Genomic DNA, 24665 nt, shown 5'->3' with positions numbered 1-24665 from the left:
TTAGAATATTTTTTTATCAATTAACATATACATAATGAATATTTATATTAAAATATTTATTTTTATCAATAAACATAACTCATCTATATTAACGAGAAAAATTTATATATTTTGAGATAATAGTTCTGGTGCGATTTCAGTACTCATACCTTTGCTAATGTCAAGAAAGATAAATTGTAGGTTGGACCTTTGATTCTTGCGTAGAACGAGAATTGAATTCACAACTTATTAAATTGATATTGACATATTACTCATTCGATTGTTCGATCTAAAAAAAAAAATTTATATTTTGGTGGGAGGTCATATGTGTGTGGCTGATCATAGAAAGAAAAAGAAGGAAAGAAATTGAGAGCCTCTCCTCGAGAAGATAAAGAGAATCGCAATCCCCACCTCTAATTATAAACACAACCATATCTCTATTTTCTCGTCCCCTTACTTACATATACATTTCCGCCTTTTGCTACTGCCAGTCTCCATCCAATCCATTCATCGTTGTCGTCGTCTTCTTCTTTGCTCTGTGAATTTACTACAGTTGTGGAGCTTGCTGTAGACTGGTAGTAATCGGTTGAGGAGGAGGAGGAGGATTTGAAGAGCAGCAATGGCATCTGCAACGTCGCCCACCTCTCTCTCACTCATTCCCACCACCTCGTCTTCTACCTCCCGCACCCGGGCCTCCCTCAATGTCCCCTCCACCCGCTTCCTGCGCAAGCCTCTGCGAGGCTTGGGATTCTTGGCCGCCGCCGCCGACCCCCTTCTCTCCCTCCACGTCGCCTCCAAGCTTCGATCCCTCAGGGCCAAGCCCTCCCGCGGCGTCGCCTCCATGGCTAAGAAGAGCGTCGGCGACCTCACCGCCGCCGAATTGAAGGGCAAGAAGGTCTTCGTCCGGGCCGATCTCAACGTCCCTCTCGACGACAGCCAGAAGATCACCGACGATACCAGAGTTCGCGCCGCTGTTCCCACCATCAAGCACTTGATTTCCAATGGGGCCAAAGTCATCCTTTCCAGCCACTTGGTAAGGTTTTGGATGTCATGTTCTTGTTTGATTCCTGACTGTAATTGACAGTCTCATGACTCTAATCTACACGGGGTTCAAAATTTTACCATAAATTTCGGTTCTTTCATCTTTCCCTCTGCTACGCCATAATTGTGTCAAATAAAGTAGTTTGAGCCTCACAACCTCAGGTATAGTTATACACAGATTTATCACTTTTGAGATTGTCTTCTCACCGCGAACCTTTAGAAGCTATGTTGACTATAATTTCATGAGTTTCATGAGATAATGTAGTTCGGTTGTAATGTTTGAGTCAATGTGGTGGTAAAGCTGTATCTTCTTTTAGTAACTCGGCAAGCGATTGGAACAATATGATGCTATCTATGTAGATGCATATTGTGTAAATAGGTTTGCTAGAACTCTCATCATAAATTAACTCCATGGCAGGGGATGTTGATACTTGGATTATGGAATTTTCTACCTGAATTTCGGAATAATAGTTTGGTCAATTAAGTGGTACCTACTGATCTGTTCAACTAACATGGACCATGTGTTTCTAACCTATGCCTCATGTTGTCTTCGCCAGACATGGATATTATTCTGCATTATGGTGTTCGACTTAATTTTTTAACTTTTGAAGTATCCAATCCATTTTGTTTCTGGATTTGAACTAGAAGAGATGAACCATTTGGTCGTTGATTTTCAGGGACGACCTAAAGGTGTTACTCCAAAATTCAGCTTGGCGCCACTTGTGCCCAGGTTATCTGAACTCCTTGGTATTCAGGTACATCCTCATCGAAATCAGAAGTTAAAACAAACAAATATGAAGAGGAAAAATCAAAAAATAATTTTTATTACTTGAGGATCTGATGTGTTGACTGAATCGTGGATCTTTCCTGCAACTCTTCTTTGCTAATGGAATAGGTTGTGAAAGCTGATGACTGTATCGGTCCAGAGGTGGAAAAGTTGGTGGCTGCCCTTCCTGACGGTGGTGTTTTGCTTCTTGAGAACGTGAGATTTTACAAGGAGGAAGAAAAGAATGAACCTGAATTTGCAAAGAAGCTTGCCTCATTAGCAGATCTCTATGTCAATGATGCATTTGGCACGGCGCATAGAGCACATGCCTCAACTGAGGGTGTCACAAAATTCTTGAAACCATCTGTTGCTGGTTTCCTTTTGCAGAAGGTTGGCTAACTTACTTTTTACTTGTTTTGATTGATAGTGTGGCCATTTTCAGATAAGTCTTTCAAAATGAAAGAGATTTCAACAAACGTGTAAAACTTTATTTTTGTTAAATATAACTAAAGTCATACTTGTTAGCCTTGGTTGTTCTTTGGCTCCGAAGGATGCCCAGGTTAATAAGTTTGAAGTTTTTGAATGTCTTGGCCAAACATATTCAAGGAGGAAAAAGAGAAATTTGTTCATCAAACAAAAACTCCAAAATGTTATGCTTGTCCTCGTACATGTCACGAAGGGAGTTTTAGAGTTCGAACTAAAGTGTGCATCTTTGTTTCGCCTTCCGGTTATTTCTTTCTTCACCTTGCATCTTTTATTTTATTAGGAATTAGACTACCTTGTTGGGGCAGTCTCAAACCCAAAGAGGCCATTTGCTGCCATTGTGGGCGGTTCAAAAGTCTCGTCTAAGATCGGTGTGATTGAATCACTTTTGGAGAAGTGTGATATCCTGCTTCTTGGTGGAGGAATGATCTTCACTTTCTACAAGGCACAAGGTCTTTCAGTGGGGTCATCTTTAGTGGAGGAAGACAAGCTTGGCCTTGCTACTACACTCCTCGAGAAAGCCAAGGCGAAAGGAGTATCTCTTCTGTTGCCCACTGATGTAGTGATTGCTGACAAGTTTGCTCCTGATGCGAACAGCAAGGTTTGTTCCGTAAACTTCAGTTAGAAAATCATTTGTTTGAGCATTATAACTTCTTCCATTCAAAATCTCTAAATCCCTCACTGGCAATAGTGGGCTGATTACTTTTGTTAGACTGAAGCTTATATTAACAAACATTCCATTAATTTGTGGTCTACGATTTTTTCTTAATTACACATGCAAGTTGGAAATAACCTTTTGTTTTGGTCACCGCAGGTTGTGCCGGCATCTGGCATCCCTGACGGGTGGATGGGGTTAGATATCGGACCTGAATCTGTTAAGACATTTAGCGCTGCTCTGGAAACTACCAAAACTGTTATCTGGAATGGACCAATGGGAGTGTTTGAGTTTGATAAGTTTGCTGTTGGAACAGAGGTGTGCAGGAATTCCTTGCTTCCGTCATTGATTTTGTTTGTGATGATTGCATGCATCATATTTGTGCTTCTACTGTCATCACGTGCACACTATCATACACGAGCTCAGGGATTATGTGATACCTCCCACTTTCCTATACTTCTGTCATTGATTTAATGTGCTCTAATGCCCGTATATGGTTCTATTCATCTTACTCTCAAAATGAGATACCGGCTGCACTTGGTGTTTTTTGTAAAATGAACTTTATTCTATATAGAAGAACTGTGCCCAAATTGAAAATACTCTGTCAACTGTGACAGACGCTGCTTAACACTCTAAAGCCATGCAATAAGTCCATTTGAAAGAGTAAAAGATGGGAAAGACCACTGATTTTTATGTACATTGCAATCACTGCATGTGTGTTCAAACAAATTGCCAGTCAGTTAAGGTTGTATCTACTGTTGCAGGCAATTGCAAAGAAATTAGCTGATCTCAGTGGGAAGGGAGTAACAACAATCATTGGCGGTGGAGATTCTGTTGCTGCTGTGGAAAAAGTAGGAGTTGCCGAAGTGATGAGCCACATATCAACCGGTGGTGGTGCCAGTTTGGAGTTGTTGGAAGGAAAAGAGCTCCCCGGTGTTCTTGCTCTCGATGAAGCCACACCAGTTCCTGTGTAAGACACATTGTATATGATTTTTCCACCACCTACTCGCTTCTTGGCATTTCAGTTTGGGTTTGTAAACGAGATACATTGTAGGCAAATGAGTTGTAGATTTTTCACCCTTGCCACCCTTGTAAGGTCCTATAGCCTGTCTCTCTCTTCCCTCATTTGCACAACTAGAAAAGATTCTAGGAGAAATGTTTCAAGGGAAAGGAGACTTTCCAAGTCATCAATAAAATGGTTTTGAATTCCCTGAATTTTTGTACTCTAATCATTGGTTATCATGGTATGTTCTGTTTAACTTGAGTAAATGATCATAGAACTTTGAAGTGATATTATGCGCCGTTTGGTTTGATTTGATGAGAGAGCTCCTCATAAATAACCCTAGAAGGATATCCTTGGTACACGGGACTCCCCGCTTTATATGTAGCTGGCTATTTTTACAATTTGAACCCGTGAACTACCAGTCACAGAGAGGAAAATAATGGATAATAACACGGGAAAAGAAGCCGGACTGCTGCTGCTGGCCCCAGAAGGCGTGGGATGCAACAGTTCGCTCTTTTAATTTGAATTGATATATGACATAATAATGCAAGAAGACATGATGGGGCCAAATTCCATGGAAGTAGCCAAACCAAGGGCCACTTGCTTATCGTGTGGTTTGGATATAGCTTTGGGATGAGATTTTGGATACAAAATTGTTCGTTTGTGTGATCAGGAATTGCTGGATTTCGTGGTGGTGTGTTCATCAGCAAAATATATGGTCCATTTGGATTTCTGGACATCCATCCATCTACTGGCAGAAGTGTGTAGTTGGGAGTTACTGTCAATGGATGTCATGGCTCTCTTCAGACTATATTATGACAAGGCTCACCTATTGACAAAATCCTTTAGATGATTACATTCAGATGTGTTGAAAAGGTACAGAGTATACAACCGAAAGGAGCCTAGTGGTAAAATGCTAGTCTGCCCTCGCATTCGATCAGTTTTTAAACATCTCTAAGGGCGAGCTTACATACAGATTTTTCTGTATTTCAGTGTACTTGAAGGTTGGTGGTACACAAACATTTGTCCTGGGAAACTTCTCCTTCTGTCCAAATCGCCCATCTCTGCGCGTTTAAGCTCGACCTAAACTGTCCAGACTTCTATATTTATGCTCATCTTCAATGTTTAATAGGTAGAAGATGAATCAATACCATTGCAGTTTGCAGAACACACAAGCAGCTAAAACAAACATATGAATCCTATCTATGCAACATACAACAAGATATAGACACACCACCAAAAGAGTGCTTAGAGGCGGCAATTAGGCAGTAACAAGAGGGCTGGAGAGGGAGTTGATGAGCTACACGTTCTTAGCCTTGTAGCGGTAGATTATGCGTTTCTTCTTGTAAGAATCATTGTCAATGGTGATTACAACCTTTCCGGGCTCTTTGTTTGTGAAGGAGTTTCGAATGGCTTCTTCCTGGCAACCTATCTTCCTCCCCCTCTGGACGATCAAGGCGTAAGAGCCCTTGTCGTCTGGAACGAACTCTTCCCTGTAATTCACTTCCCAACCTACCACAGTCACGTCCCAGACCAAGCTGGTTCCAACCTGCTCTCAGAACAAGTCCCATTAAGCTTGCAAGGATATGCAAAATTAACTAGGCTTTTAGTTATAAGAAGTTAGAACAATTACTAGAGAATCGATTAAGAATACCTTGGCTGCTGGGAACTCAATGGTTTCAGAAGAGCTGGCCTTAACAACGAATTCCAGATATTCATTTTCACCCGAGAACTCTGTATCGTTCTTGCGCTTAAATCCCCCATACTGGGCTGGAATTTGCTCTACATCTATGTACCTGTAACCGAATGATTTAGATTGATTTGTTTTAGTGGTTTCAATTCACACTCCTCCAACATGACCAAGAAGTTTCGTTTTCCTTACCTGAGAAGTGTCTCTGTGACCTTGGCAGGTCTGGCGAAGACGACTCTGTTCCTGGTTCTCTGGGTGAAGAAAGGGGATACCAGGGCACTGAAGGCATAATACCAGAAAGGAACATTGATGAAGATCTGCAACCCCAGCAACAAGAAACATTGTGCAAAGCTGGTAAGCAGTAAAGAAAGGAAAAAGGAAAGAATTGATGAAGAAGAAGACAGTGGGGCTGACTGAAAAATCCTTCAACTTACATTCTTAGCTACCAACTCAGGGTAATTGTCTTGAAGGCGTGACACAGCTTGTTTTGTGGCCAGCCAGAGGTCCTTGCTGGCCGGCCCCGGCGTCTTGTTGAGATCGTTGATTTGGAAGAGCGATGAGACGCCGCCAGGTCCAAAATCGAGCTTCTGAATCGCTCTCTCCATCAGCTGAGCTCTCCATCTAAGAAACTTCTCGTTCTTCTCTTCTCTTCCAAATGTCCTCCTGTACATCTCATCGCTGCCAGCAAACACCCCGTAAAGATTGTAGCAGACGGGGCGGCCTTCGCGGTCGGCGCCACTGATGTAGAATGCAGAGCCCAAATGGGCGCCAAAATCCTCTTCCAGGACGGACTCAATCTTGAATTCCTTCCTCCATTGAAGGGTAGTCTTCAGCATCTCGAAAGCCTCATTGACTTTGAACTCTCTGGCCCTGAGAAACTTGAGGAGTATGACATCAGTGGATCTCTCTCCTTTGCTTGGCAGCAATGGCACCCCCCAAAGCCTAACATCCTTTTCTCCTCCAACCCTTTCTTCCACCATTAAAGTTGCAGGTGTGGTGTTGTCTTTTTCCATTTCTTCTTTCCCTGCAGCAGCTTCATCTTCCGAAGTTTTGTCTTTCTTCTTCTCTGATGGCTCAGGTTCTTCTTCAATCCTATCGTTGGTCTCCACCACCAACCTATTCCCATGAATTGCGCACTCGAGCAATGATCTCAGTTCGCTCAATGCTTGCTTCTCATGTTCTTTTAGATTACTGTCTTCCTTGAAAGTGCCATTTCTCTCAAGTGCCGGTCCCGCCTCTTCGCCGTTCTTTGCCTTCTCCTCAGCCGACTCCTCTGTTTTGGGCTTCTCGTCTTTCTTCGATTCTCCATTTTGTTCTTCAGACTTGGCCTCCTTTGAGACAATGGAAGCATTATTAATATTGTTGGCTTCTTGTTCTTGAGAAACCGCAACTTCAGCCATCCAGTGGGTCGTTCCCTCCACAACCATGGTTGAAGATTGAAGGGAAAGGGAAGGAATTGGGGGTTAAGGAAAATCCCTTGAAAGAAAGGGGAAAAATCAATGGCTCCCCTGTTTTACTCTGTTGAGAAGACAAGAGCGCCTCTGCCATGCTTTAACGGTTATGTGGGTGTCCGTTATTTGTGTGTAGGTCTTGGTCTACCTGTAACCGATCTATAAATAAAAATCTCTCAACCCTTGCAAGGATCAATTGAAACTTTTGATTTTAAGACTATTAATTAATGGGGAAATAAATGAAAACGAAAAACTAGGGGAATGTCCATCCCAAGTTGGGATTCAAGACCCATAAATATTTCAACTCTTCCACCCATCCACACTATACTCAACTAAGCTAACCACAAACAAACATGGGTCTTGAAAGCAGCATATGCTCCAAGAGATGCACCATTTTTCTCCTCTTCCAAAGTTCCAAGTCTATTCAACTGTTGAAGCCAATACATTCATTTTGATAGTTTGATGAGACACAATAGGGATGACAGTCTTTATCCAAACCGACAGGTTTTAACAACTTTGATCTGTTTTGGAGTATGAACTTAAAATTTTGTTCAACGAAACTGGAAATGATATAGATGATGAAAAAACATTAAAACCCTCAATCATTGACCAAATATATATTTTAGTCGCTGAACTTGTACATTTTCTTCATTTAGACACTCAATTTTTTTATTATTTTAATTACATTCATTCATAAACTATATAATTTCAAACAAATTTATTAAAGATAATAAATTAAACATAATTTAAAAGTATAATTGAAACAATAAAAAGTTCAAAAGTACAATTAACTTAAAATTTTAGAGATACAATTAAAACAATAAAAAATTCGAATGTCTAAATGAGAAAACATGTAAATACATGGACTAAAATATGTATTTTGCCCCTGACCATTTGTCATGTTTACAAGAAATCTCCAAATCAAATAATCGTAAAGAATTTGGCTGAAAAACAGTTTTTTTTTATTATTATTTCCAGAACAGAGAATGAGACACACATTTAGCTTTGGGACAACAAAACTCTCCATGTTTGTTTGTTTGTTTCAGATAGATACAAGTCATTTTTCATAATTATCTCTGCTGCTGACTTTGAAACAACAGGTAAATCTGAGAATTAATTAGAGCAATCAGGAGCTGGAGACGACGGGTGTGTCTGGATGTGCTCCCCATTCTGTCCAGGACCCATCGTATACTGGAACATCACTCTTCCCAAGTCGATGGAGACCCTGAAATAATTAAGCACATTAATGTTAAAGTTTACCACTCTTCTTGCCTGCAAGGCCGAGGGTAACTTTGGTTCTTTTCTTCTCCTAAAAGAAGACTTGACTTCATGGGATGGAGGCATTATTCAAATCAAACAAATTTTGATAGAATAATATGATATATAACCATATTGAGACTGGTTTCTTATCAAAAGATGCACGTGTTAAGCCAGAAGAACACAGTTAATTACTTCTATGGCCCTCTCGCCATCTCTCATGTGTGCTCAGCAGGGCTGCTCTCTCATGTGTGCATGTGGTTATTTTTTTAAACATACCAAGATAAATGAAAAAAAAAAAGGAAGATGCAGCTTGACATAGGATACAATATGAAGAAAAGTTTACCAGGGCAAGAATGCAAGCAGTTACACCAGTGCCACAGGAAGTAACAACAGGGTTGTCTAGAGAGATGCCTGCACAATGTCAAGACGGGAGAGTTTGGAATTCCATAGGCAAACAACAAAACGACTTGAAAAGATACAAGTATTAGATAATTAAGAAAATATGCCTCCCCATCAAAAATTGACTCGTGAATTTATTTCTCCCCTCAGAATCACAGAACAGTGATTTAAGCATGCTGATACAATTGCTGTCCAAAAGTTTTTAACCTAGAATAGAAAAATTACAGCACTGGGGCATTTAGATTTTATCAGAGAATTTGTTCAGAATGTGTTGTATCCAAAGCTAAAAAGTTTTCGCCTCCAATTTCCATTTTCTTCTTCATTATTTCTGGCACTTTCAGGATCTAGCAAGTATTTCTCCCATTTTTAGATGTAATTGGTTAATATTGTGTGTGAGCATGTACACACATGCATTTGTTTATTAAGAAACAGACATGTACTTGCATGGGTAGTTTTTTTTAATTATTTTTTATAAACACATGTACTTATTCGCAGTCACCAGTAAACCAACTTATCCAAATGATCATTTAATATTCAAGCAAACAGAAACTGGGAAGATTCAAGTTAGGAGACACCTGGTGTCCCTTGGGATACCCAAGCAGCTTAGGCAGCAATGCATTTTCCCAATCAAGAGATCCAAGTTTGAGTCCCGTGAATTTAACCATCAAATATATAGATATTGGAGCACAAGCAAAAAAGTCTTTTACTCTTTGACCATCAAATATATAGAGATACTGGAGTACAAGAAAAAACGCCATTAAGTGACATAACGAAAAACATGGAGACACATGCTTGAACAGATATGCACATAATTGTCATTACCTGCTTGATCAAATCTTTTCTTAAGCTCATCTGCAGGTAAAAGTGTCCGTGAGCCATCCAACATCTGCAAGCAACAAGTTACATTTAACTAAACCAAACACACGTCAAAATCATCCTCAATGAATATCCATGTGTGACAATTACGAACAAAGGAAACAAAAGGCAGCCAATGACTTGCAAACTTATCTAATTAATATTAGAACATCTGACTAAGTTTTGGGAGGGATTAGAAGAATCCTGGGGAAATTCCCAAAACATCACCATAATAACACTTCAGATGCTTCTAGAATAAACTAAAATATAATGAAACATTTCCTTTCTAACTTCTTATTCATATTACATATTGATCAGATAAGAAAGGAAATCATTGTCTTTGGATGAGTAATACAAGGTCACACTTGTCAAAATGACATTTATTCAGACAATGTTCCATCCATCAGGCCTTGATGCAGAAATCAGTGCATTTTTTTTTTTTTTGGGAGGGGCACAAAATGATCTGCTCCTCAGAAAGGCACTGAAAAAACAGCACAGGTTTGCTTAAAGCAAGAAGAAAAATCCTTAATTGTACTCGAGTACCTTAAACCGTGGAGTAATTGTACTCAAATGCCTTAAACCATGGATGGCGGATCCATACAACTGATTTTGATTGAAATTAGGGCATGTTAAGTTTCAGGCAAAACAAACAAGATAGTACAACGCCCCCCCCCCCCCCCCCCCAACCACCCAAAACAAAAAAAAAAAATCTTACCTGGGCGAAAGGAATGCACTTACTGCCTGGTACATGACCACTTCTTATCCCCTTTCGAGGCTCAGGCGCAACCCCATCAAACCTGCAAAAGTTGAAATTTCCATCAAATGTAAGAATAGTTTCAGACATAATTGAATCTGGCCCATTTATACATGCATGGCAAATGCCTTCCGAGAAGGTAGAAGATTTTCTGAATAATTAGGCCTAATCATACAAAACAAGATGGCAATATAGATTCTGAAATTTTATACCATCAGTTGTTTAACAAGCAATTATTGTCTTGGCGCTGCCACTTACCTGTCTGGCAGCTTTTAATTGGGTTGTCAAAATTCAACCTGACCACAGATGGCTCCTTTTTTTTATTAATCAATGAAATGGCACTATAATTAACTAATAGACTTCAAAAATTTGATACGAACTTGTTCGCATCTTCTTATTCCAGGCATGGAGCATAGCTACATTCCAAAGAAATTTTCTTGTCATTGCTCTTCAAGATCATTCACCAAAGAACTAATATTCTTAACAGCTTTCCACATTGAATATGCAAACAATACCAAGTATGACAGGTCTACAAATTAGGCTACAATCAAAGGAGTCTCAAGTTAACACCATTCTGCAGCAGTTACACAGTTAAATCAGAGTGCATGATTAGCATTGAGAGATGTCAGGTCTTGGAGATCTGACAAGAGCTCTCGGAATTCTGTGAAGAATTCTAGAGAACACAGAGAGTTTCGAAGAAGAATGAAGAGGGAGAGATAGAGAAAAGAGAGGGAGATAAGAGAAATTGAGAGAGGGAATTTTCAGATTTTGAATTAATACTTCAGATACCTTTCCTTGGGTGATCAGCCTATATTTATACTGATTTCCAGTCACATGGAACCCATTTCCGGAATACATTCCCGCCAAAATGGTAACCAACTCAGTACTAAAGAATAACCGACTACCCTTCTAAGTGGTTATAATGCCCCGTGTTTTAACACGAGATAGGATCGTTATTATGTAACTCAATGAAACAAACAACCACCACCACCATGTATCAAGCCTTAATCCCACTAGGTAGGGTCAACTACATGGATTCTAGGCTGCCCATCATTTATATATGTGTTCATATCTTTGAAAACAAGCTGGCAGATGGGGTTAATGAGCACATGCATTCTGTAACCTTGGTGATTTCTCGACATAGCTAGCTTTAGCTTGGGCCAATTTTCTTGGTACTATATATCGTTTGCTCAATATGCAATGTGCTAATTGTATTATCAGTTTAGTGTAGCAAAACAAATGCGTGAATTCAAACTGGCAGATTCATACAGAGAATCAGAATACTTTGTGAGCCATTTCTGAAATTCAAAAACCAGCAAAAGGTCATAACCTCCCTTTATGTCACCTCCAGACAAACATCTCAGAATACCCTGAAACTAACTATATTTTGGGCCACACATTCCACATTCCAGTTGTGACCCTGACCCTCTTTCATAGTTCCAATGCCTTTTACAACAAATCCACTTTAAGAAGAATCTATACCTTCAAATTTATTAAATTATTGGCTATTAACACATCTAAAAGCTAAGAGATTAGACAAAGCAGTAATTTATATCCATGATATTATTATTTTGTTCACACATCTGGCCACACTTTGATACATAACTGACCTGCACTTGTGCAAGTATTTATTTATCGACAAGAAAATGACATTTGAACATTATATAACATTCCCTGCTGTAATACTATGCTAAATTATTAACCATAAACTCATCTAAGCTTAAGCTATTTGAGAGGTGAGTAACTTTTATCTTTTATTATTATTTTTCCTCTCAACAAAATGCAAAGGTGAGGCAAAGAGCATCCAGTATGTATATCTGAAAGAGCTCTTTGTTAATAATCACTTGCCTCAACATTCATTCGTAGTTTCAAATTGTTTTATAATGTATCTGTATCTCCAAATGCATAGGTCAGGCAAAGATCATTCAGTAGGTATATCTGTAGGTGTTCTTATTAAAAACCAATAGATCCTGACTGGTCACTCTTGTGTCACTACAATGAGTTTTTAGCTGAACTATTATTTAGAATCCTTAACATGCTGAAGGCCATAATCAAATACTTCAAAGTGAACACGAAACAAAATTGATTAGTACGTCAAGTAGTCAGTTGATGATTGAACAAGAAGGAAAGATATAAAGATACCTGTCCTTTGAACGGGCATCTATGTGTTGATGTGTCTTATCCTCTATGTTTCCCTTAACCTGAAATCATCAAGATGATGTAAGCTGAAATAAGGGGTAAACATGACCTGTGTGACCAATCACTTGAAGGTAACTTCTTTCCAGCAACTGAAATATCAGGCATGTTGAAACAAAAATTTTATCCCGTCACCATCTTGCAGTCACAATTAACTCCACCTTTATTTGCTTCAAAGTAATGCTAAACAACTTGACATGATACCTTTCGATAAAACCTGGTACTTAAAAGACACATTAATTCATTATTCGAGTTGTTTTACCTGCTGTGTCAAAGATGCATAACTTAATGTGAGCACAGATGACCAGTAAATTTCATAAATTACATAATACAAAACCAAAAGCGCATAACCAAATCATTCCTATACTTGGGTTAGGAGTAACCATTAAGACATTCTTATTTGGATTAAATGAACTGACTTCTTAAGTAGTAAGCTGAATTTCAGTGAAACCCTTGAGCTTCTATTTTGACATATAACCCCAATATGTGTTATGGGTGTTACCAATCAATTATGGTAGATAGAACATTCCTTCTAATTAATGCTAGCAAATCCCATTGCCAACAATTTTGTCTACCAAAATTTTTGGAGAATGAAATCTGAAAGCTGCCTGAAAGTGCACGCATCTATCTATACATAAATAGAGCCATAAAGGAGCTCTTCAACCAAAATCTTTTGTACAATTTTATCCTTCAACCAATTTTTTGTACAATTTTTTTTCTGCAACCATGATTTTTTGGGCATGCCATTCAACCTTTTTCTTTTTCTCTTTTTACAAAAATATATAATTGGACCAAAATCTTTTGGACAATTTTGTCCTTTAACCAAACTTTCTAGGTAATTTTGTCCACAATCCACTCAGGAAAATTGCCCTTCCACTAAATATGTTAGGATTATTTTGTTTTTCAAACAAATATTCTAAGGCACCTTTCAGTAAAAATTTCTTGGACAATTTTTTCCTTCGACCATTTTTTCGTCAAAGCAACTCTTCAACCAATTACCCACACACACACAACATATATATATATATATAGATATATATAGACAAAGTTCCTAGAGAAGTCTCATGGAAGGTTTTAGAGAATAAATGAGTTTGAATTGCTTATATACGAGTTATTAAAGAGTAAAGACATGCATCATGGAGTAGAAGCATGTGAAGGAGACATTGAGGTTTTTCCAATTACAATGGGGTTACATTAAGGATCTATATTAAGCCATTACCTATTTACCTTAGTAATAGATGAACTCACTAAATATATATAGCCAGAGGTGTTGTGGTGTACAATGTGTTGCTGGACAAGACAAAACAAAGTGTGAATGCTAAGCTTGAGATATGGAGACACACTTCAGAATCTAAAGGTTTTAAGTTAAATAGAGTGAAAAATGGATATATAGAATATATGTCTAGTATAAATACCAGTGTGGATGATGTTATAGTAAAATTGGAAGATAAGTTTATTGATCCAATTCCCGTTTCACACACTCGCACTCAACCCTCAAGAAAGACAATAACCGTCACATGAAATTGGACAGAATCAGATAGGATAAGGAAACACACACAATTACACACGAGACACACTGATTTTTCCTGGTTTGGATATCCTTTTGAATAGGAATACCCTACGTCCAGACTGACGAGGCTTCGGTTTCCACTATCTTGAAATCAGAATGATGTTACATGCACTGCACTCACAGCCCTATACACCAACTGTTCTAACAGAGATTACAAAGCTCTAGACTTAGACTTTTCTCTCTCACACACAGCGCACTCTTCAAGATACAAAATGAATTCAGTAGTCTAAAAGAACCCTCCCGACCGTCTATTTATAGAACATAGGGGCAGCAAATACAAGGAAACAAAATTAGAATAAACTAACTAACTGGTAGTTGCCTTATGTGGTAGTTACCATTACATAATGCCTAACATCTTCTAGAAACCGGCCTATGACTACTTCCTTCTTCATATTCTTTCTGACCTCCGATCCTTAAGTCTAATCTTAGGCAAACCTTTTAACAAAGTCATAAAAAAAATCAGTTCAAATATCTTGGATCAATTATCCAAAAAGATAGGGAGATTAATGAGGAAGTTAATCATAAAATTAAGGCATGATGATTAAAACAGAAAAGTGCATTTGGTGTTTTATGTGATAGTAAGATTCCATTAAAGCTAACAAAAAAAATTTACGAGATAATTATCAGATCAGTTTTGTTGTATGACATAGAATTTTGGAAAGCAATGCACTAGCATGTGCAAAACATGAGTATAACAGAGATGAAGGATGTTAAGATGGATGTATGACCATACAAAAAAAAAAAAGAGATAAAATTAGAAATTTTGAGATTACTTGTAATAAGGACAAAATGGCTCCTTTGAAGATAAAATAAGTGAGATATGATTAAGATGGTATGACCACATTAGAAGAAGAGCGATAAAGGCTTTTGTGAAGAGATTGGATGAAATGGAACAAGTATCTACAAAAAGAGGTATAGGAAGAATAAGAAAAACTTAGTGAGAGATACTTCGATATGGTATTAGTTATGTGGGCCTTACAAAAGATATTCTATAGATAAAAGGGTAAAATGTGCTCGTTATCCTTGATGTTTAGGGCAATTACAAATAATACTCTTGACATTTGAGAAAATAAAACTACCTTCAAATTTTAATACCATGTTGCAATTTCCTCCTACTGTTGGTTAACCTAGTTAAATGTTCAAAAAGGACCAAATAACCTTAAATTTTAAAACCCCTCCCACTTTCTCTCTTATCTCTCCTCTCCCTCTCTCTCATTCTGGGCCACAAACCCTCAACCTAACCCATCCCCTCTCTCCAGCAGTGCAGTGCAATGACTGTGTCTTGGACAAAATTGTTGAACTTGACATTTTGCCTTAGGTCTCCATCTCTTAATCATAGCTATGGCATCTCCATTCCTCTCTCTCTCTCTCTCTCTCTCTCAACAACAGTTGTTGGCAATGGTGACAGGTCTGTAGCAATGAGTGGTAGTGGTCTTCTTCTCGTATCAATAGTGCAGCAGTGGTCGAAGTCCTTCATGGTTCATCCCTCTTTTGGTTTGGATAGAGTAAGACCTCCAATTTTGGGGTTGCTGATTTTAGATCAGCTTCAGTTAGCAGGCCTTAGATCCCTCAGATTCCTCTTCTCATTTGTTGTTCTGGTTTGATTATGGATGTTTGGTTTTGATTTCGATTATGTTGATCAGGTCAGAGTTAGAGTTTCAAGTGTTGTTTTGGGGTTTCTCTGATTTGGTCTAATACAGATGTTTAGAGATTCCAATTTCTCTGATTAGGGATTCGAGTGTCGATATCTGTTTGGCATTGCGGTTTCTGATTTTTGGAGGGTTGTTCCACTACACTTCATTTGATTTTGTTTGTTGAGCTCTCTCTCTCCCTCTCTCTCTCTCTAGCAACAGACCCAGCAATGGCTGGGGTCTTCATTGGCGAATAGGTGATGGTGGCAGTTGGCTGGCAACAGCTGCCAGTGCTTCTCAGTTTTTTTAATTTTTCTGAGAGAGTGAGAAAGAGGGAGGAGAGAGAGAGAGAGAGAGAGAGAAAGAGGGTAAAATGGTCAATTTATCCCATTTTCAAAATGTGGGGGGTAGTCTCTATAATTAAAGCAATCCTCAGGGGTGGTTAATTGTAAATTACTCTAGACAGAAATGAATGCGAGATAAAATTCATGTAGTCAACTCAACCTAGATAAATAGGATAAAGACTTGGTACGTTGATTTAAGTAGTCATTTCTTAAGTAAACTTAATTTTATATTTATTTTCATAAAAAAAATCATTACTTCATAATACCTGTGGTTGAGATTTTTGGTATTTTTTTACTACTGTATTGACAAAAAAATATTAACTGAAGTGACAACATGCCTTGTGCATGGTCCATTTACTAAAAAGGGGATCTCCAATGCATGAGGCTCTCTACTTTGTGAGGGGTGGGGCAAGGCTGTCTTTGCATGCGTTGCTTTGAAAGAGACTGTTTCCAACAGGTATTCAGACAATTTCGAGAGATGATATAATGAATTTCTAATTTATTAACAAATAAACATTAATTATACAAGGAAACTGACCTGTTCAAGTGTCCAAACAAGATGTGGCTGGAACATCGTTCGAAATGTAATTGAGCCAACCTGCAAAAGTCAAATAAAAAATATGATAACGATATTTCATCACAATCAGATGGTAGTATCCTATAAAGACATCAAAAACATAACAGGAAAAAATAACAAGAAAGGGAAAACCTAGATTTTACCATCCATATCACAATGCACAAGTAATTTTCCATAGTTAATTGAATAAAGATGACATACACTGGGAAACGAGTCATATTCTTGATTCAATAAAATCCAAAATAAACTTAAGAGAAGTTTATATAGGGTGCTAACAAACCCTATTTAGAAAAAAAAATTAATTAGGAAGCAAAATAAAGTTTGCTAATATGTTGCTTCCTAAAGTTATGAATAGAGTAGACTTTCCTAAAATTAAGATTTAGGTTCTCCATGATCTCCCCCCTGAAAAGAACTTGACTCTAGAAGATGAAGAAATCTTCTCATCATGTAGCACAACTTCAGTCACATCTTGTTGCTATGGAAAATGCAGAGAACACTAGTAGGCAAAGCAGGAGGCTTAAATGTGCCTCAATAAGATGACAAATCTTCCACATTGAAAATAAAATTAATAGGTCCAAGCTTTCTTGGAATAGGGAATAATTCATCCACTCAACCATGTATCATCTTGAGCATTTTGAAAGATTGTTTGGTTATCACAAGGATTAACATGTATATGTTGGGCAAAGTTTTTAGCAAGCTCAAAAGTTTTGGGTGTTTGAAATTTTGAATTTGCACGATTGCGTCCCTTGAATTTGTAGTGCACCACATCGCAGTGCAGGCTGCTCTGCAATAATACTGAAAAGAACACTTGGATCAACAAGATATACACTTACAGCTTGACCATTGTATACTTTTTCTATTGCCTCACTGGCAGCACTTGCTTTCAGAATGGCATCACCAGAAGCACTAGATTCAACATCAAATCCTGAAGCGCGCCATCTGGGCAGGCCTCCATCTAGCACCCATATTCTGTCGTGCCCGAACACTCTGAACATCCTTCTTATTCGGTTAAATAAAATTAGTAACTCAATTGATGCAACACAACTTGGGAACAGAAAACAATGAGTACTTGGACCTGTAAAACCAAAACTACAACTCACCACCACACTCGAGCGGCACTGAAAATTCCCTTTCCATCATATACAACCACTCCATCTTTATTCTGAATACCAAGGGCAGAAACAGCAGCAGCAAAGGCTTGTTCTGATGGTAGCATGTGTGGCAACTAAGACACACCAACTAATATGTTTTACAAATCATTTGTGTGTAAAGAAAGAATAAAACCAACATTTCATGTAAAGTTGTAAATGCCTAAAAGTAGGTAGACTTTTTTTCTTATTTATATTATAATGGGAAATGTTACAAAAGCAACAACAAATGAACTGTACGCAAAGAAAGTATCTTACATTAGTAGTTTGATCTGATATCCCATCTACATCAAAGAAAAGTGCACCAGGAATGTGGGCAACCTGTTCAAACAACAATCCCCAACACCCCCCCCCCCCCCCCCCCAAAAAAAAAAAAGAAAAAAGAAAAAAAAGAAAGAACAAAAGTAAATGCATTGGATAGACATACAAATCTTACATAAGAACTTCTAATACCAAAAAAAAAATAATAATAATCCCTTTGGAGTTTCATTCGATAGCAAACCAGTACAAAATGGCCAAAAGTATAATCTTAGACAATACTTGATACTCTTGAAGTGGATTCCTCTGTTCATTAGGCATGTACCAGGATGCATCCAGAACCTAAAAAAGTAAATAAAATAACATGATCATGATCTCAAAAATTCTTTCAGGAGAAAAAAAAATAACAAAAAGGGAAAAAAATCCCAAGGTTTGCTCAAAGATATCAATGAGGCAAAACTTAAGAATGAAAACCATACGAGACCAGTACCAGAAAAATCAATAGATAGTCGATACAACATTGCTAACTATTCACATCCAACCTCAATGTGAAAATCCTATAGAAAAAAGTGAAAAGAGAATTTAATATGATTTACCCTTTAATGTGTTATATTGACCATGAAACATTAAGTGTAGGAGTTGGGATGAACTGTCCAACTTAGATGAATAAAACATCAAACCACCCAACTTAGCATGCTTCCAATTTTGGCTCCCCTAAAATTCCATCCACATCAAACGAAATGAGCTCAAATGGGCTAACACCTTACTCAACTTACTCAGTTGTAACCTGTGAAATTTATGAGATTTATTCCCTTCCATTTATAGAATGTGTATATAGTGAACTGATGATTAGCTGATAATTAGGGTAATTAGCTAGGCTGTAATTATACCCATGATTTGTAGTTATCTCCATGATTAGCTCCATCAATCATTGTAATTAGCCTATAAATAATAGAATTGAGAGGCTAATCTCTTAAGTTTTCTCTCCCAATCACACTCACATAACCCTATCTATTTTAGTAAAACCAAATTTGGAAGGCATACTCTATTTCACACCAAATATACACTCTATGGCAACATCTAGTCACTATTACATAATGTCTTCAGTGGATGGTCATCAGGACATTGAGTGAAGTAATAACAACATGTAAAGTGTTAAGAAAGACTTCAGCTGGTCTACAAAATTAGACATCATATTTGCTTACAGTTTGAACAAATAAGATCCATAGGACCATTGAGAGCATTTGCATCAAAAGCAATATATTGAATTGGCTTGGCCTATCTTTTTCAATCCTTCACAAATTTCTAGCTGTTTCACATCAAATTGCTTTGATCAATTTGATGCTGGACAAAAAAGAAACTTGCAAGAGATTGAAGAAGAATAGAAGAAATTGGAGAAGAAAAGGAGAGAAGAAAAAGAAGTTGAAGATGTAGTTTGAGAAGACAAGAAGATCTGAGAGATAGAAAGAGAGAATAGAGAGATTTCAGGGATAGAAGATTATCGATAGGATTCAATATCAATCAAAAGCATTATCTCTAATTCCATCACAAGCCTATTTATAGGCTGAAATCCCAACTAAAAGATAATTACCCCAGTTATAATTATCACAACAGAATAAATAAGTCATAAAAATCTAAATTCCAAAATTCAAATGAAACCTAAATCAATATTAAACTTTAAAATTTATTAATACTAATTTATCATCATATTATGGATCCATCTAGTTAGCTTAGCCCCTCAACTTTAACAGCAACAACAACCACATATCAAGCTTAATCCCCTCAACTTTTGATGACAAAGAAAAGGAGGTCTCCAAGTGGGTCAAATATATTTTTTCTTGTTCTCTACTATTATCGTTTCTGGATTTATTCTCCTTATCATTACATCTCTTTCTTCTTACTCTCTTCTCCTTTTAATACCCTTCTTTTCTAGATTTCTTTTTCTTGCTGTAATATCTCCTCCTTACTCTTTTCTCCTCGTAATATCCAACTGGTACTTGTCTTTTTTAGCCGCCCAGATCTTGTCCTCCTTTTCTATTTCTGACTCTTCCTCTACATGTTGCGTATTCTCTAATTTGTCTTCTGACTCTTCTCAATATTCTTTCTTAGCTTCATTAAATATCCTTCTGTTTTCCCTTTCTCCTCTCTTTTCTTTCTGCTTTCTAGGAATGTGTTTGCCTAGTGCTGCTGCTGCTGCTGCTACATGCTTCTTCGGGTTTTATTTTTCAAGCTACATTACAAAGTACTTACCCAGTGATGCTACTATGTTCATTTCGGGGTTTATTTTTCAAGCAACATTAGAAATGTTTGGCCAGTGCTACTACTACATTCTTCTTTGGGTTGTATTTTCCAAGCTACAACAGTACAAGTGTTGTAACAAGGTAATATTGGAGAATAATGCTTTACAAATTGTTAATGTTCCAGACCTGTTTGTGAATGACATTGCAGTGTCAAAACCAGTATGGCCAATTTTCTGAGTGACATGCAGACCTCACAAGAAGTTATGAACTTGCAAGGTCGGCTCTGAGAAATAATGTGTCAGGGGATTTGGATGTAAGAAATGTTCCTCACATGTTTTGAGATTCACTTAATAGGGATGTTCCTTTTATAGACTGGTTTGTCTTCCTATTTCTCAAACAGTTTTGCTTTGTGTCTGTGTCCTCTTGTTTCTCGTATCTTTCAGTGCGCGTATGAACTTTTTTATATAGGTCTCCATCAGAAGAGGTGAAATATGAGCAATCAAAGCTTCTTATCTTAATGTTGAATTAGAAGAAAACCATATCTAAGTTCTTCAATGCTCTTAAAATAAGTACAATATGTAACAAACTCATGCCATATTCCATAATACAATGAAACGCTTAAAATTGAAAGCATTTAGTAGTTTCTCTATTAAATGCATATAGAAATGCAAAATCAGCTAGCTTTTCAAAAATGTCTTAGTTTTACACAAAAGTCACATGAGTTACAGTTAAACTTTAACGCTCAACTGAATATAGTTTTCAAATTCATCCATTTTCTTTTTTTATAAATAAATAACATATTTGTTATAAAACTTTAGAATTTAAAATGTCACCAAAATATTTTAGAAGAGCAATTCAATATTTTGCAGGACTTTGATCAAATTCAACCCGCTCGAAGATACAATAGCAACAAGCTCAAGAATATACCTTCATGTCAGGCTCTCTAAGATTAGCATGAAGCCACTCCACTGAAACAACAGGCTCATTAGTTGATATCGACTGTGTTGAAAGAGAAGCTTTTGACCCAGTCAATGATGAGGCACAAAAAACAAAACCAGAGTTTTTCTTGTGCACCAAATATGCAGGAGCAGCCCACAGGTGATATGGTCTCCTCTACAAATAAATCATAAAATGATGAGAAAAAGGAGCACAAAATACAAATGTAAAAACATGATCATTAAGGATGTCTAAAATTACCATACAAAAGCCTCCTAAAATTTTTTAATGGGGATTCAAATACAAAGCTAGTTTCTTCTCATAAATCAGAACTAATTACAAGCCTTCAATAGATCAATTGAAGAGAGAAATGCATAATACGGCTTTGGAAAAGAGTAGCAAAGAAAGCATAGTTATGATTAGAAGTATGAATTACAGTTTAGATAAATGCAAGAGAGACTATCAAGCTTGGTCGGGAGATGACTGGTTGGGGATAAGGATTTTTTTTTGTTTTTCTGGACATCATTTTCTTTCTTAAATGTAGGTGTTAAGATTAGGAGCACTAGGATCTTCTCAATTCAATGCCAATCTCACCAACACACTCTCTAGGATATAAAACACAAACAACAGAAAATGAAAACAGTATATAAACCAGTAAGATAATAAGGAGAAAGACAACCAAACCACAAGAAGAGACGAGGATTTATCCTGGTTCGAACTGATTGAAATCAGTCCTACATCCAGCCGCGGTCCGAGAGCAATCCACTAGAAATCCAATGAAAGAATCAGTACACAAGAAACCCTCTCCTCTCTCTATCACACGAGTACACTGTCTTCACCCGAGATTACAAAGAACTTCCTTTCTTCAAGCCTTACTCTCACAGCAATTCTCTCGTATTCAGAACTAGTAAAAAACCGAATGATCATAATAATCATTCCAGTCTGCCTATCCATCTATTTATAGAGGGTTGGGCAGAAATTACAAAGGGTAATTAAAAACAACACAAAGTCTATTCTACCCTTATATAACGGACTTAATTAGAACTTATCTAACTAACTCGTTTCTGGTTATATCATCAATCTGGTTTCTTCTGATCCTTTCTGGTCTTCTAGAATATACTTAATGCAAAACTTCAACAGTAGGTCATTTCAGATATCAAAGAGATTGGGGATAAAAGAAATAAAATACAACCAATTTATACAGCTTTGATAGAATAATTAGATTGCATAAATTTCATTTATGAGTTGGTTAAAAGGATATGCCCTTAAAAATGTCTGAAAGCTTATAGCCATTCCCTCTATTTCCAACAATGAAAGGAAGAAAAACAACCATAAGGATCATGGACTGATGCATGTACATAACTAAAAATAAGACCATGGACTCCGAAAGCAAGTCACTAGTACAGTGCCAAAAACTAAAAAGACCTATTTCAATTACAATCGGAACAAGTGAAAACCGGCAAACCGATTACCAAAGGAAGATAATAATTAAGAAGCGTGAGTAGATAACAAGGAATGGCCGAAGTAGAATCAGGCAATAATCAATAGTAGAATACGGGGGGTAAGTTACTTACACTGAGGAAAGACGATAAGAACAACTGGGTAGGCTTGGAAGTGAGAGGCAGTGAGGATTGAAAGAAGCGATGGGCGAAGAGAGTTCTCGCGAAGAGAGCCGATGCCATTTATTAATCAGATATAGGAAGCATACAGTGAGGGGCGAGAGAGAGAGAGAGAGTCGGCAAGCAAGAAGGGAGCAAGATAGATGTATAATTCGATGGGCAACCCAACTACAACACAGGCGAAAGAGGAACCCTAATGCAATGGCGATCACGACGATGAAGCCGATGCTCTGATTGCAAACATCATCATCATCATCATCGGCAACGCAAATGGCAAGCAGTAGAGACAGATTGGATTGCCCTTTCTTTGCACTCTTAAACCCTCCACCGCTTTTTATTCCTTGCCTTATTTCTTCTACTGTTTTTCTCTTTAATTCATGTCTATATATTATTATAAAACAACTAAAATCGTGTTAAACTACACCAAAACATAAATAGAAAACGAATGTGATACAAAATATAATAAAAATATTTTTTTAAAAAAAAAGTAAAACATAGAAATACAGAAAAAATGCGCAAATAAAAAAATATATAAAAACTATTTTATAAATATAATTTTAATATAAAAAACATTATTTAATTTAAAAATAAACATAATTTTTATAATATATTTAAATAAATTCTAAAAAATAATAAAAAAAAAAAATTTGTCCCTAACATTTTCGTGGAGTGAAATGAGTTTTTGATATATTTTAATATTTCAAAAAATATCTTAAAATATTTTGAAAATTATAAAAATAACTTAAACATATTTTGACGTTTCAAAAGTTTCGAAAACACCAAAACGGAGCTCTCTTAAAGTGCTCTTAAGATATTTTTATGCATTATAAAAAACTAAATTATAATTAACCTAATAAAAAATTTCTTGGTGTATTTAAAAAATTTAAATGTAAATATGCATATGTTAATATTTGTTAACATTAAGAATGAATATTTCATCATCATCATCATTTTCTACAAGGATTTTATAATTATCATCATAATTATAAGTCTTAATCTCTCCGAGTGAAATTAGTCTCATAAGTTATAATTTTTGTTTATAATTTCAATATAAATGTTTAATAATTTTTAAAATAAGATAAATATTTTGTGCCGTAAAATTTTTCGATATCACTCAACTAACAAACAGAGTTTATAAATAATTTAAAGTGTTAATTAATAAATAAATTTTAAAAAATATAAATTTATATAAAAATATTACAAATACAATTTTCACGCAACATAGGCAGGTACCTTATAAATTTAATTTATTAGTTACACCATACATATTTAAATTATAAATTAAATAATTAAAATAGTTACAAATAAATTCATTATTAAATTCACGTGATGATATAAAATACGAATTGGTCATCAAATTTCAAACATCACCATAAATTACAAAATTATTGTTTCCTAAATTTGTTGGTACATGATTATCAGTTTAAAATAATATAAACTTAAATTCAAACTCATCAAGAGATAAATTTACAAATTGTAATATTATAATATTATTCATGGTCTCGTAGACATCTCAAATGACATCCTGTATCTTGTTCTCATCTTCTATATATTACAAAGATATTTTTGAGAAGAGACAAAAGTAAAGTTATAATACACAAAAACTAAGTATTTTACTCGTTAGAGTGTAATTTTATTTTTCTTTATTAATTGTACGAATGAGTAAGTAATTTAGTTTTTCTCACAAAAAGAAAAAAAAGATACTTGGCCAAGTATTTTAATAACAACACTTTAAATTAAAATAATTGAAATACTATGATAAATCAACTATGATACCTTTGGATCCATCTCCTACTTCTCTCACAAGAAT

The 24665-nt window shown here is 36.5% G+C and overlaps 3 protein-coding genes across 4 annotated transcripts; 1 reads left to right on the top strand and 2 right to left on the bottom strand.

The window, feature by feature from the left end:
- The first annotated feature begins 416 nt into the window (after nt 1–416).
- LOC127792165 (phosphoglycerate kinase, chloroplastic) lies at nt 417–4139 on the top strand. The gene is made up of 6 exons (XM_052322561.1): nt 417–1012; nt 1698–1775; nt 1916–2176; nt 2553–2870; nt 3084–3242; nt 3689–4139. Exons 1-6 carry the CDS (start codon nt 599–601, stop codon nt 3896–3898), a joined length of 1440 nt encoding a protein of 479 aa, XP_052178521.1. The 5' UTR covers nt 417–598; the 3' UTR covers nt 3899–4139.
- A 553-nt stretch (nt 4140–4692) lies between these two features.
- Nucleotides 4693–7527, bottom strand: LOC127792164 (patellin-4-like). The gene is made up of 4 exons (XM_052322560.1): nt 6052–7527; nt 5810–5934; nt 5582–5723; nt 4693–5476 (listed from the first exon to the last, which is right to left on the bottom strand). Exons 1-4 carry the CDS (start codon nt 7042–7044, stop codon nt 5228–5230), a joined length of 1509 nt encoding a protein of 502 aa, XP_052178520.1. The 5' UTR covers nt 7045–7527; the 3' UTR covers nt 4693–5227.
- A 369-nt stretch (nt 7528–7896) lies between these two features.
- On the bottom strand, nt 7897–23196 carry LOC127792100 (thiosulfate/3-mercaptopyruvate sulfurtransferase 1, mitochondrial). Of its 2 annotated transcripts, XM_052322450.1 has the most exons (12): nt 22811–23195; nt 21228–21413; nt 18343–18402; nt 18061–18123; nt 17755–17879; nt 17488–17650; nt 16616–16675; nt 12479–12537; nt 10298–10379; nt 9550–9613; nt 8672–8739; nt 7897–8293 (listed from the first exon to the last, which is right to left on the bottom strand). In XM_052322450.1, the coding sequence occupies exons 1-12, from the start codon at nt 22916–22918 to the stop codon at nt 8195–8197; spliced, it is 1137 nt and encodes a 378-aa protein (XP_052178410.1). In that variant the 5' UTR covers nt 22919–23195; the 3' UTR covers nt 7897–8194. The 2 variants fall into 2 exon arrangements, with proteins under 2 accessions (XP_052178410.1, XP_052178411.1); XM_052322451.1 differs by lacking the exons at nt 7897–8293; nt 8672–8739 and adding an exon at nt 8746–9461 and having other exon boundaries at nt 22811–23196.
- Nucleotides 23197–24665: the final 1469 nt, after the last annotated feature.

This window comes from Diospyros lotus, chromosome 15, assembly GCF_014633365.1.
Source record: "Diospyros lotus cultivar Yz01 chromosome 15, ASM1463336v1, whole genome shotgun sequence".
Taxonomy (NCBI): domain Eukaryota; kingdom Viridiplantae; phylum Streptophyta; class Magnoliopsida; order Ericales; family Ebenaceae; genus Diospyros; species Diospyros lotus.
Note: the sequence above shows the minus strand (reverse complement) of the source record. Positions and strands in the feature narration are given on the sequence as shown.

What these genes read in the sequence shown, in the direction of transcription:
- LOC127792164 (XM_052322560.1), bottom strand. Translation starts at nt 7,044, where the DNA reads ATGGTTGTGGAGGGAACGACCCACTGGATGGCTGAAGTTGCGGTTTCT. An exon ending in CTGAGTTGGTAGCTAAGAAT is followed by an intron (nt 5,935 to 6,051) that starts GTAAGTTGAAGG and finishes CTGGGGTTGCAG; the next exon opens with ATCTTCATCAATGTTCCTTT. An exon ending in GTCACAGAGACACTTCTCAG is followed by an intron (nt 5,724 to 5,809) that starts GTAAGGAAAACG and finishes ATTCGGTTACAG; the next exon opens with GTACATAGATGTAGAGCAAA.
- LOC127792165 (XM_052322561.1), top strand. Translation starts at nt 599, where the DNA reads ATGGCATCTGCAACGTCGCCCACCTCTCTCTCACTCATTCCCACCACC. An exon ending in CTGGTTTCCTTTTGCAGAAG is followed by an intron (nt 2,177 to 2,552) that starts GTTGGCTAACTT and finishes TTATTTTATTAG; the next exon opens with GAATTAGACTACCTTGTTGG. An exon ending in AGTTTGCTGTTGGAACAGAG is followed by an intron (nt 3,243 to 3,688) that starts GTGTGCAGGAAT and finishes CTACTGTTGCAG; the next exon opens with GCAATTGCAAAGAAATTAGC.
- LOC127792100 (XM_052322450.1), bottom strand. Translation starts at nt 22,918, where the DNA reads ATGGCATCGGCTCTCTTCGCGAGAACTCTCTTCGCCCATCGCTTCTTT. An exon ending in TCTTATCGTCTTTCCTCAGT is followed by an intron (nt 21,414 to 22,810) that starts GTAAGTAACTTA and finishes ATTTATTTGTAG; the next exon opens with AGGAGACCATATCACCTGTG. An exon ending in AGTGCCGCTCGAGTGTGGTG is followed by an intron (nt 17,651 to 17,754) that starts GTGAGTTGTAGT and finishes CCGAATAAGAAG; the next exon opens with GATGTTCAGAGTGTTCGGGC.